Source organism: Marmota flaviventris, chromosome 18 (assembly GCF_047511675.1).
Source record: "Marmota flaviventris isolate mMarFla1 chromosome 18, mMarFla1.hap1, whole genome shotgun sequence".
Lineage (NCBI taxonomy): Eukaryota > Metazoa > Chordata > Mammalia > Rodentia > Sciuridae > Marmota > Marmota flaviventris.
Window position 1 is genome coordinate 2,052,766 of NC_092515.1, and position 12,130 is coordinate 2,064,895.

General features: G+C 61.0%; 2 protein-coding genes across 8 annotated transcripts; both read right to left on the bottom strand.

Annotated features, from left to right (window-relative positions):
* Nucleotides 1-924: 924 nt before the first annotated feature.
* Nucleotides 925-11,179, bottom strand: Nat14 (N-acetyltransferase 14 (putative)). Of its 7 annotated transcripts, XM_027921250.2 has the most exons (4): nucleotides 3,354-3,414; nucleotides 3,009-3,250; nucleotides 2,505-2,630; nucleotides 925-1,945 (listed from the first exon to the last, which is right to left on the bottom strand). In XM_027921250.2, exons 3-4 carry the CDS (start codon nucleotides 2,574-2,576, stop codon nucleotides 1,397-1,399), a joined length of 621 nt encoding a protein of 206 aa, XP_027777051.1. In that variant the 5' UTR covers nucleotides 2,577-2,630; nucleotides 3,009-3,250; nucleotides 3,354-3,414; the 3' UTR covers nucleotides 925-1,396. The 7 variants fall into 7 exon arrangements, with proteins under 7 accessions (XP_027777051.1, XP_071460634.1, XP_027777048.2 ...); XM_071604533.1 differs by lacking the exons at nucleotides 3,009-3,250; nucleotides 3,354-3,414 and adding an exon at nucleotides 11,096-11,179; XM_027921247.2 differs by lacking the exon at nucleotides 3,009-3,250 and having other exon boundaries at nucleotides 2,505-2,627; nucleotides 3,354-4,002.
* On the bottom strand, nucleotides 4,072-11,245 carry Znf628 (zinc finger protein 628). Its single transcript, XM_027921244.2, has 2 exons — nucleotides 11,096-11,245; nucleotides 4,072-7,324 (listed from the first exon to the last, which is right to left on the bottom strand). Exon 2 carries the CDS (start codon nucleotides 7,317-7,319, stop codon nucleotides 4,194-4,196), a length of 3,126 nt encoding a protein of 1,041 aa, XP_027777045.2. The 5' UTR covers nucleotides 7,320-7,324; nucleotides 11,096-11,245; the 3' UTR covers nucleotides 4,072-4,193.
* Between the last annotated feature and the right edge of the window lie 885 nt (nucleotides 11,246-12,130).

The window sequence follows — 12,130 nt, forward strand, 5'->3', positions numbered from 1 at the left end:
GTCCGGGGCAGGGGACGGGGTGAAGGGGAAGAGGGCAGGAGGGCAGGAGGGGAGGAGGGGAGGTAGGGACGCACCGAGGCTCCCTGGACCAGCAGAGGAGCGGGCGGCTACAGGCTTTGCCAGGAGCAGAGAGGCGGCAGGGAGGCGGCAGGGGACAGGAGGGGGAGGGGGCCGGCCCAGCCGAGGCGTGGGGAGAAGGGGGGAGGCGGGCGGGAGGGGGAGAGCGTCCAACTGCAAACACCCACACGAGGAGACCAGGCAGGCTCGCCAGCGCACCCTGCGCTCAGAGATGCTTAGGGGATGGCAGGCTCAGGGAAGGGACTGGACTCCAGTGTCTGGAAGACTGCAAGGGAGGGGACACACCCTCCTGCCTCCTCTCTTGTCCAGCCATGGAAGTGTGGCTGTGAGTGGGCAGATCTAGGGCACTCCTGCAGCAGCAAGAGGGCTTGCAGCCAGACACCAGAAGGGACTTTCTGGATTAGGAAAAGAAACTGAGAAAACCCGCTTTTCATTTGACAGCCCCACTGGTGGACCTGAATGTAAAGCCCTCAGGCCCCATCTGAGGGAGGAGAGGCTGAACTTCAGAGCCCCCAGAAAGAAGAGGTGGGGGTTGGGCAGACAGGGCCAAGGCTTGGGGGAGGGGGAGGGAGCTACACACACACACATACACACACACACACACACTCTCTCTCTCCTCTCTCTCTCTCCCCACACACCAGGCAGCAGCGAGGGGAAAAAGTTGGTAATGGGGAGGTGACTCAGAAGCCTGGCAGGGCGGCTGCGTGAGCTCACTGCCCCCTTCCCCAGCCCAGCACCCCCCACTCCACCAACACACACAGCAACTGGCGAGAGGAGGAGCCAGCCAGGCAGAAGGGCCAGCGGGGTCCAGAGGCAGGCTGGAAAAGGCATCAGGACGAGGCCGCACACAGCAGTCTCAGGCTTTATTGACACACTGTAAGGACCAGACAGAAGGACGCACAGGAGCTGTGCCCACCAGCCCCACCCGCTCCCAGGGAGGCCTTGTCCCAGGCACCCTGCCTCAAGTCCTAGCTAGCTCAGGGCGAGCTTGCGGCCGCTCCGCCCCTCCCCAGAGCTCCCCCAGGGCCAGCAGCACAGACAGCACAGCTCTGCAGACAAAGCAGGGAGATTCTCAGTGCAGACAGAATCTGAGGCAGGGGCTTGACAGGTTGACCTCTGATAGCCCTCGGAGCCAAAGGGGAGAGGAATTTGTTCCACACTGGACACTGCAGGCTGGCGGCAGGTGGAGGGGTGGGTGTCTAGGTCTGCAGTCCTCGCTGGGGCACAGGTGTGCTGGGGTCACCGAGGCATGGATGTGACAGTGCCCGGGCACAGCAGGAGCGTTGAGTGCTGGCGTCCCCCTGCCCCAGGTCTGCAGTCACAGGTCTTTGCTGAACTCCCTCACCAGTGTGTAGCCCATGCAGCCCCAGCCCCCCTCGGCCTGATAGCCACAGCCCTCCAGCAGCCCTGCCACCCCCCAGGCAGCCACGGCCACGGGGACCACAAGCCGGGCCCGGGGCTCCCCCATGCCCCCTGCCCAGGCTCGAGCCCGAGACTCAGCAAAGGCTAGGAGCCTCCTACCCACTCCCCTGCGGCGGTGCCAGCGTGAGACAGAGAGGCGGGTGACCCGGGCTCCATCCCCCGCATTGGTGCCAGGGGCCAGGGCCAGGACTCCACACACATCGCCAGAGCCCCTCACGGCCACCCAGGGCCCCCCCAGGCCTCCGGGAGGAGGCAAGGAGCCCCACCAGGCTCGCAGGCCTAGCTTCACTGCGGCCACAGCCAGGAACACAGGCAGCAGGAGGGCCAGGGCGAAGGAGGCCAGGACGAAGCGCAGGCCGCTGCTGGCTGCCGCCAGGAGAAGAAGGGCCGGGGGCCGTGTCAAAGCATGGAGGGCCACACGGTTTTCCGTGTCCTTTACGCCAGCCTGTGGGTAGGGGTGGGGCTCAGCCATCCAGAATGTCAGCGCCCCCAGGACCAGGAAAGGAGGTGGACCTGTCCAGGGCCAGAGTGGGGGCTCCCTCGTGAGGAGGCAGGCAGCTGACGGGGTGGGCACACTGAGTGTGAGTAAAGGGTGAGGGATGGGCGGATGGGGAAGGCTGATATGGAGCTGTGGGCACCATCCAGCGGAGGTCCCAGAGCCAGGCTTCAGGGAAGCACTCTTGAAGGACAAGGAGGCCCCACAGGACAGAAAGGGGAAACCGAGGCTACCGGCTCTGCTCAGGAGAGTCTGGGGTGGGAGGCAGGCAGGGAAGACTAGGAGTTGGTGCTGGGGTGCTGGATGCAGCACCCTGCCCCCTGGGACCCCCATCTGCTAAAAGCCGGGGCAGCTGAGGCCAGATGGGGAGAAGGCACCGGAGGAAAGGGCACAAGCCGCTTAGGAGGAAAAGCCCCCGGCGGTGGCGTGGGTGGACAAGCCCGCCCCTGCCCGGCTCAGGCGTGGCGTGGGTGGACAAGGCCGCCCCTGCCCGCCTCACCTCTCTCACCTTGAGCATCTCCAGCACCAGGGCTTTCTCATCCTCCCTCATCTCCCGCACAGACAGGTGGCTGGGGGCCATGGCAGCCCCCAGGCCACCGCCCCCAAAAGGGAGCTGGCGTAGTTTGTGCACCTGCTGGAAACACAAGTAGGTCAGTACCAGGTGGGCGCCTCTGTCCCCAAAGCCTCCCGCGGGGCGAGCAGCAGCGGCAATTTCCAAATCGGGTACCGAGGACCCTCGGGGTCCCTGAGCGAAGGCCGTGTCAGGATAGGTCCCCCCTACCCAGTGACCTTCCTAAAGTCTCCCTGATCCCCCTCCCCATGGTCAGCGATCCGCCCCTAATCAGGCTGTGGACGCGAACACCTTGCAGCACGGCCCCTCCCAGGCGCCGGGACTGCCCCGGGGGTCCACGAATACCCCGGGACCCACTAGAGGAGGGGCCGCGCTCCCCCCGCCCAGCCCCCGCCCCCGTGCCCCTCGCCCCGCGCCGCGCCAGCGAGGATCGGCGAGCACCTCCTCGGGCGCTCCGATCCCTAGACAAGGTGCTGGGGGAGCAGGGTCAGGAGGGGGTCGCCGGCGGAAGTGACGTCCACACTCGCGCTCGGCTGGGCGGGGCGGCGCCGACTCCGGGCCTTAGCAACTGTTGCCAAGCGTCTCCGGGGTTGAAGGGGAGGCGGCGGGAACCGAGTGCGCTAGGGTGGGACCGGGGCAGCGAGCCGGACCGCTGGAGGTGGGTGGAGGCGACCTATCCTAGCCTGGAGAAGGAACAAGGGGGGAAAGGGACCTGGGGGCGAACGGAAGCAGAGGCCAGCAGGGAGGTGGTGGGAGTAGAGACGAGCGTCTGGGAGAAGTACTTACTGACCCCGAGCGTTCGCAGTTTCCTTCACGACGGTCCCTCGTTGCTAAGCGACCTAAGCGCGGGAGGAGACGGAGACCGCAACCGCGACGCCAGTACATCGATTCCCATTGGTGCTGGGACCTTTGCGGGTGGGGTCCGGAGCCCCCACCTCAATCCCTGGGGGCGCCCTGACAGTGCCCTTCGGGATAAAAGATCTACCCCCCACCCATTTTTCAGATGAGGAGAGAGGGCGAGTGACATCCAGCAAACAAGAGGCAGAACCGGTATTCTGATTCTAATGCCTCCCAGCTGGAGACCAACCATGGCATCGCCACCAGCTCCCTTTTAATGAATAGGGAAAGAACTCCATAAAGAACAGTGGCTGGTCCAAAGACGCAGAACTCTTGAGAGCCAGGAAGCAGAAGTAAAGACTCCAAGACTAGGCTGGGCACAGTGGCAAACGCCTGTAATCCCAGCAGCTTGGGAGTCTGAGGCAGGAGGACTGACAGTTCAAAGCTAGCGTCAACAATGGCGAGGCGATAAGCAACTCAGTGACTGCAGTGTTGCTAAATAAAATATAAAATAGGGCTGGGGATGTGGCTCAGTGATCAAATGCCCCTGAGTTCAACCCCCAGTTCCAAAAAAAAAAATATATTCCAAGACCCCAGATGGAGGCCATAGCCTGACTGCTCCCTGTCTCCTGCCCACCCCCCAAGAGGAAAAAAAAAAAAACAGAGAGGAGATTCTGGGTCTTTATTAGCACGCCCAGCCTACAGCCCCCTTCTCCTGGGGCTAACCCCAGCTCAGCCAAGGAAAATGAGTTAGGAGTCTCTGTGTGGGGTGGACAGAGGCGCCAGTCCTCAAAATGTGTGCACCAGCTGTACTGCTGGTAGGGTCTGCACGATTTGGATAGAGGGCACGCCCTGTGAGGTCATGACCCCAGGCCCAGCCCCTGCGGGGACCACTTGCACCATCTGGGAGGTGGGAACAGCAGGCATCCCTGCGGGGGTAGAGACTGGGCCAGGTGGTGGTGGGGCCAGAAGTTGCAGTGTGGCAGCGCCTCCTCCAACACTGCTGTTCTCCAGCAGTTCAGCCGCTGGGGCACTGCGGATGATAAGGAGTTTCTGCCCCGGCGGGCCAGGGGCAGGTGGCTCTGTCAGTCCGGGGGGAAGGGTCTCTACCTCCTGCACACAGAGCCGGGTCTGCTCCCCATCTGCTCCGCTCAGCACCAACACGCTCTGCAACCCCTCATCCGTCTGCAGTGTTTCAAAGAGGACATCCTGGACCACACCCGTGCTAGCCTCACTATCCCCTGCCTCCCCAGGACCTGGCCCAGTTAGCAATTCCTCAGCTGCCCCACTCTGAACCACCAGCAGATTGGGGGCCTCAGCAGTCACAGCTCCTCCACTGGAACTAGAAAGCTGGCCTGCCAGGGGTTGGAGCTGGACCGTGGTCACTTCCTGTGCGGGCTGGAGCTGGACCGTGGTCACTTCCTGTGCGGGCTGGAGCTGGACCGTGGTCACTTCCTGTGCGGGCTGGAGCTGGACCCCACTCACTTCCTGGGGTCCTGCTTCCCCACCCCCTACATTCTGCAGAACAATGAGGCTCTGCCCTCCCCCGCTGGCCCCTGCTCCACTCCCTCCCTGCACCCCTAGACTCCCAGGGCCTGGCAGCCAGACTACCCCTGTCCCAGGGCTGGCTTTCCCTGCTGCGCGAGGGCACTGCCTTGCACGGCTGCCCCCGCTCCCAGCACTGGAGGGCAGCAGGATGAGCTTAGGTGCAGGTGGGGGCGGGGGAGTAGGGGGCTGGACGCTGCTAGGGATCAGCTGGAGACCCTGGGCAGTCTGCACCAGGAGAAACGTCTGGGAGTTGGGAGCCCCTGGGCCCGGGGGCGGGACCTGGGCTGTGCCCCCAGCCACTTCGAGGGAAAGCGTGGCTTGGAGGTGAGGGAGAACATGGACATCTTGGGTGGCCAGTGAGGCCGGGGCTGCAGCCAGTGGGGCCTGGGGCTGAGAGCTTGGGGCAGCGGAGGCTGTAGTGCCGGAAGCCGTGTTGGCTGGGGCATGCGTCCTCAGATGTCGCTGCAGATAGGCGGCCATGACAAAGCCGCGACCGCAAATGGGGCAGGCAAAGGGGCGCTCGGCTGAGTGGGTGCGCTGGTGCAGCAGCAGGTTGGAGGAGTGGGTGAAGGTCTTGGGGCAGAGCGGGCAGCGGAAGGGCCGCTCGCCCGTGTGCACGCGCTGGTGCTGCCGCAGGTTGGAGGTCTGGGCGAAGCTCTTGCCGCACACGCTGCAGGTGTGGGGCCGCTCGCCAGTGTGCACATGTCGGTGGCGCCGCAGGCACGACGTGTTGCGGAAGGCCTTTCCACACTCGCTGCAGGCGTAGGGCCGCTCGCCGGAGTGTAGCCGCAGGTGGTACTGGTAGTGAGATGACCACTTGAAGGTGAGGCCGCACTGGCCACAGGTGAAGGCCCGCAGGCCTGTGTGTACGCGCTGGTGGATGGCCAGCAGCGAGGAGCGCTTGAAGGCCTTGCCACACTCACCGCACTGGTAGGGCCGCTCACCGGTGTGGTCTCGAAGGTGGTACCGCAGCCCTGAGGAGCCCTTGAAGGCCTTGCCGCACTCTGCACATTTATATGGCCGCTCTACAGAAGCCACAGCAGGCGGGGGAGGAGGCGGGGCAGGAGCAGCAGAGGCCATAGGCTCCTGGGGACAGGTGACCTCGGCAACCTCAGCCTGGGGGGGTGGGCGCCCAGCCGCAGCCTCTTCCACGTGGCATTGCTGGTGCGCCAAGAGGCTGGCCAGCTGCGGGAAAGCCCCGTCGCAGCTGCCGCAGCGGAAGGCCTGTCCCCCAGCTGCCCCATGGCTGTGCTGGTGTCGGGAGAGGCCTGCCACCGTGCGGAAGGATTTTCCACAGGGAAGGCAGGCAAAGCCAGGAGCAGTGACAGGAGGGGGCTGCGGCAGAGGGGAATTCGGGGACAACGACGCAGGGGGCGCATCATTGGGCGTCTCGGCAGGGGCATCCTGGGGCTGGGGAGCAGGCCCGGGGCACGGCTGGTGCTCCAGGAGCAGCTCCTCGCTGCCAAAGCCTTGCTCACAGCCATCGCAGCGGTACACCAGCTCCACCGTGGTCTCAGCTGCCGCCAGAAACAGCTCGGGCACCACTGGCGGAGGCTGGGGCGGCGGGGCGGGGGGCGCGGGCGGGCTGCTGGACGGCAGGTGGCGCTGCAGGTAAGCGTCTGAGACCAAAACCTTGCTGCCCGCGCAGGGTTCACCAGGCGTGGGGGGCGGGGGCACGGGGGTGGGGGCGGGGGCGGGGCCGTGGGTGCGCTGGTGCAGCAGCAGGTTGGAGGAGTGGGTGAAGGTCTTGGGGCAGAGCGGGCAGCGGAAGGGCCGCTCGCCCGTGTGCACGCGCTGGTGCTGCCGCAGGTTTGTGCTCTGCGTGAAGCTCTTGCCACACACGCCGCAGGTGTAAGGGCGCTCGCCAGTGTGCACGTGCCGGTGGCGCCGCAGGCTGGATGAGTTCTTGAAGGCCTTGGGGCAGTCGAGGCACAGGTAGGGGCGCTCACCCGTGTGCTGCCGCAGGTGGTACTGGTAGTGGGACGACCATTTGAAGGCCAGGCCGCACTGGCCACAGGTGAAGGCCCGCAGGCCTGTGTGCACGCTGCGGTGGATCTGCAGCAGCGAGGAGCGCTTGAAGGCCTTGGGGCAGTCGGGGCACTGGTAGGGCCGCTCGCCAGTGTGGCCCCGCTGGTGGTAAAGCAGGGCTGAGGAGCCCTTGAAGGCCTTGGGGCAATCCGGGCACTTGTAGGGCCGCTCGCCTGTGTGCGTGCGCTGATGGTGCAGGAGCCGAGACGACCACCGGAATGACTTGCCACACTCCCCGCACTCATACTGGGCCGCAGGGGCGGGGGCCGCCGGGCCGGGTTTCTCCCCAGCCCCGTCCGCGGTAGAGGCAGGCGCCATGTCCGCGTGGGAGCCAACCATCACACCTGGCGGAGGGATTCCGGATCAGAGTGGGTAGGCACTGAACTTTTAAGGGACAGGGGTGGCAGAGGGCCCTTATCAGGATTAGGGTTTACAGTGGCCCACGTTTTACCTGAGACTGAGAGAGGAGTAAGGGGGTCCCTGGGATGTGAGACTTCCGGTGCTAAAACTTCCCAGCAAACAAATCAGCCACCTCCCAGCATGCTGGCCATCTCCTCCAGGAGGCCCCCTCTGGTACCCTCTAAAGTTGGAAGCCTGGCTTCCCGTGTCCACTCCACTTCAACACTGGCTCTTCCTGTCACACCCTGAACCATTCACTCTCCAGGCCCTCAGAGAGCCGAGCCGAACATCCCACTCTACCACCCCGCCTTCTAGTCCCTTCCCTCGCCAGCCAGATCTAGTTCTCTGGATCCTGCAGGCTCTGCGAGCTCCGGTGCTCCATCCATCCACTCCTGCAGTTCTGCCCTCGCCCAAGGGAAGTGCTGCTGAGGACCCTGCAGTCCCTCGCAGAGCGAAAGCGCAGGGCTGCCTCACTGTGCACTCCTGCCCGCCTCCCTCTCCACCTCACACATATTACTCGGCTTCACGCACTACCCTGGGTGACTGCCTGGCATGCTTCTTTTCTCCTGAAGCCTCCAGCACCTCCTTTTCCCTCCTTTCCCTTGCCATCAACCATACTGGCCACCAAGAGACTGTCTCCACGCTCCAATCACCACACCAGAGGCTCCCAACTGGGCGAATGTCCTCCCACCACCAGACATCTAATGATGCCTGGAGACACTGCTGCCTGTCAGTCAACTGGAGGGGCCAGTGCTACTAGCATTTAGTGGGTGGAGAGATCTGGATGCTTCTCAACACCCTATAATGCACAGGACAACCGTCCCAACAAAGGTGGACCTAGTCCAAAATACGAATCCAGCCCAAAATGTCAGGCTGAGAAACTGCACTATGGGTCCCTTCAGCCCCTTCCTGTGCCAAGGCTTGGAGCTCCCACTGCGTTCTGGAGCTTTCCTCTCTCCAAGACCGTGCCTGTCAGCATGTCTCCCATTGTTTTAAAAGAAACAAAAAATTCTTCGCCCCATTTCCCCCTCCAACCACAGCCTCTCTTCTCTCCGGCCCTTTACAGCAGAGCAGAGCTGCACTTCCCACCTCAGGCCACTTCAGTCACACACTTGCCCTGTCCCCTGCTGCTAAATCCTACTGCTCAGCCCTCGACTCCTTCTTCCAACCACCTCCCCTGGCTTCCAAGAGCCAGGTCTCCTCCTCCCTCACCTGTGGCTGTCTCAGTCCCTAGTTGGGTCCTGCTTGTCCCGGTGACTTCTGTGTGTAGGAGACTGGGGCTCAGTCTAGCCTTGCTGCACCCCTATCTGCCCTCTCCCTAGGAACTCTCAGCCCCTAGTGGCTTCACACCCTAGGAACATGTGACTTCAAACATGTACCTCTGCCTGAGACTCCACTGCTCCACGTCCCCTGCTAGACTGTGCCAGCTGAGGTGCTGGGGATGGAACCCACAGCATCACACAGGGTAGGCAGTGCTCTACCACTGACCTACATTCCCCAGGCCCTCCCCTCTTTTAAATTTTATTGAGACAGTCTCACTGAGTTCCCCAGGCTAGTCTCACACTTGTGATCCTCCTGCGTAAGCCTCCCAAATAGCTGGGATTATAGGCGCACACTACAATACCGGCTCAACTTTAAAACTTGGACATCTAATAGCAAAATCTAAGCCAGCTTTTTGCTCCTGTGCCCCCCCTCAAATTAGGAATTAAATGTCCTACTCAACCATAGTCTTCTCTGAAAACAGGGGTGCTATTCTTCAGGCCTTGGTCCTCCTCACCTCTCTCTCTCTCCCACTCCAGCTCTCTCATTCTGTATAATCAACCCGTCAGCAGATTCCTCTGTTCCAGCGAGAACCGAGTCAGAATGTGACCACTTCTCATAAGCCCCACCTTTGTCCAAGCACTGCCATCTCTCTCCTGGGCAGATGTGACCTCCTAACAGACTGCCATTTTCCTTGCCATCCTGCCCCAGTCCATTCCCAACACTGCAGCTAAAGGAACCTTCATTAGAGAAAACTGGGCATTTCATCCCTCTGTTCAAAGACTTCTGCAGATTCCCACATAAGAGCAGAAAACAAATCCCTTACAAGACCCTGCTGACTTCCCAAACCCTGGGGCCTCAGCCCCTTCCTGGCTTGTTCTGCTATATACCTCCATTCTCATCACTCCAGCCTACCAACCAGGAGAGGCAGGCTGCTCCCATCTCCTATCCCTCACCTCCAAATCCTCACTGAAATCCCCTCTATGAGGCCTTCTCCCATTGCCCTATTAAATCTGCAGTCCCTTTCAACTCTCCTCATTTTCTCCCCCTACCCCATTTTCCCTCTAGAGCATTTATCACCTTCTCAGTACTATACAGCCAATGTTTCTCAACCTCAGCAGTAAAAACTAGGATTGCACCATTTGCCAGAGAGCACATCCTGTGCATACTGTGCTGAGCATGGACCTGGTTCCACCCCACTAGATGCTAGTGGCAACCACATCCCTGCAGCTGTGACAATTAAAATGTTGCCTGACTGACCATTATCTATTAAACACTCCTCCTCTACACTGTTTACAAAGTTCACTACTGCACTTCAGGTCTTTATGCACTGTCACCCAGGGAAGTACCATCACCCCCTCCCACTGACAACCATTGCTACAGAATGCCTGGGGCTTCCTGTTTTATTCTGCCTCCCCATGCCAGAATGCCATGAAAACAGGCACCTTTGTCTTGTTCACTGTTGTATTCCAGTTTCTGTATTAACATCTGTCTGGCAGTGTGTGCTCAGTAAGCATATGTTACATGAATGAAGGCTGAGTATTCCCTTTAGACAAGTATAAAGATCTCCTTTTAAAAAGATGAATATCGGCTGGGGCTGTAGCTTAGTGGCAGAGTGCTTGCCTAGCATGTGTGAGGCATTGGGTTTGATCCTAAGCACCACATGAAAATAAATAAATAAATAAATATTTAAAAAAAAAAAAAAAGATGAATGTCAACTGGGCGTGGTGGCAATGGCTTGTTATCCCAGCAACTCAGGAGGCTGATCCCAAGTTTGAGGCTAGCCTGGGCAACTTACAAAACCCTGTCTCAAAAAATAAAGAGCAAAAAAGGTCTGGAGATGGAGCTCAGTGATAGAGCGCCCCTAGATTCAATTAAAAAAAAAAGACGGAGGTCCAGTTTAAACTGTAAGCAGGTCCTCTAAAGGGACTAAGGATCCCAAGAAGCTGCACACATTTTTGAGAAGCCAGACATTGCCTCTTAAACGCGAAATGCCCACGCTCTGGAGGTAACAGGGATCCACCTTATCAATCAGAGAGCGTGCCCTTTAAAAGGCCAGATCACCCCCTCCAACAGGCTAGAATTTCCCTTTAAGGGGATGCGCTTGCTGCATGCTCATCTCCACCTTTGTTCAGCAAAACTACGGATCGTTTTGAAGGCACCAGGACTATGGAGTTTTACCTTGAATGTCTGAGAAACTGTCACTGGACTTTAATTTGACAATCTCCTTTTCACAGGAGGAAAAATCAGCGGGAAAGTTTAGAAAATGTAAACCCTGCCCCGCCCTCTAAACGCATCTCCGAAGCCTTTAAGAGGGCGGAGCCGGCCCAACCGACAAAAGTCGGAGGCGAAATAGAGAACTTCCCTTTAAGGCGCCCCTTCCGGTTTCACGCTCGCCGTTTTCCAAACGACTCCGCCCTCCAGCCCCTCCCCCACCCCGCCCTCCGGTCTCTCACCTGCGGCCCCGGTCCGGAGGACGAGGCGGGAGGCCCAGGAGCTCCCCGCGGGGGCCGACGGGAAGGGGGGCCCGGCACGGCGCCGCAGTAGCGGGGGCCGGGGAGGGGCGGGGGCGCGCTCCCTCCCGACGGCCCCCGGCGCGAGGCACCCAACCTTTATCGGCGGCCTCTTGCGCACACAAACCCCGACTCGCGTCGCGCGTCATGACGCACGCGCCGCGCCCGGCCCCGCCCCCGGCCACGGCCTCGGCGCTGCGGAGCGGGCGGAGAGGGTTGGCGGGGAGGCGGTGCCAGAGCGGCGCGGCGCGTCCTGCGGTGCTCCGAGACTGTCCGGCAGCGCGCTTCGGGAACCCGCCCACCCACTGCTGGCGTGGACCCTCAGGCGGGGAGACGGAGGCCGAGTCCCCGGCACCGACCCGAGCTCCCTCCCGCCTGACCTGCCCCAGCGCCACTCGTCCAGCGGCAGGGCAGGTGTCTCAACCTGGACACCCGTGACAGTGGCTTGGGTCGTTCTTCTGTGCGTTGTAGGGTGGTCAGCAGCAGCCCGGGCCTCCACCTGCTAGATCCAGTAGCACCAACTACACTCACATGCCTCAGTTTGCCTGGAACTCTGAGCCTATTTAGACCCACTTTGGCCCCGCAGGGCTTGGGCCCTGTCTGCAGGGCATTCCTGCGGGTAAAACCCATGACATCCCGCTTAGCTCAGACATTCCTCTCACTTTGGCTTTTAAAACACCCAGCAAAACATAATGGATGCTGCAGGGCTGGGTTGGGTTAGTGGATGTGGAGGGTAGGCCCAAGGATGTGGGTTCCACTGTCTTCCGCTTTGCCTCAGTCCACCGGGGATTCCTGCAGTGATGAAGAGATCTCAACTCAACCCCTTTTACCAGAGGTGTTAACAAGGGAGGTGGGAGAGGCTCTGCCCTCCTTAGCATTCTCTGCTTTGCAGTGGAAGGTGATCAGAGGTCTAGAAGTGGCCTTGAGCAACAGGCTTTCACTAAAAAGGTAATGCACATTCAACAAGTTGGTCTTGAA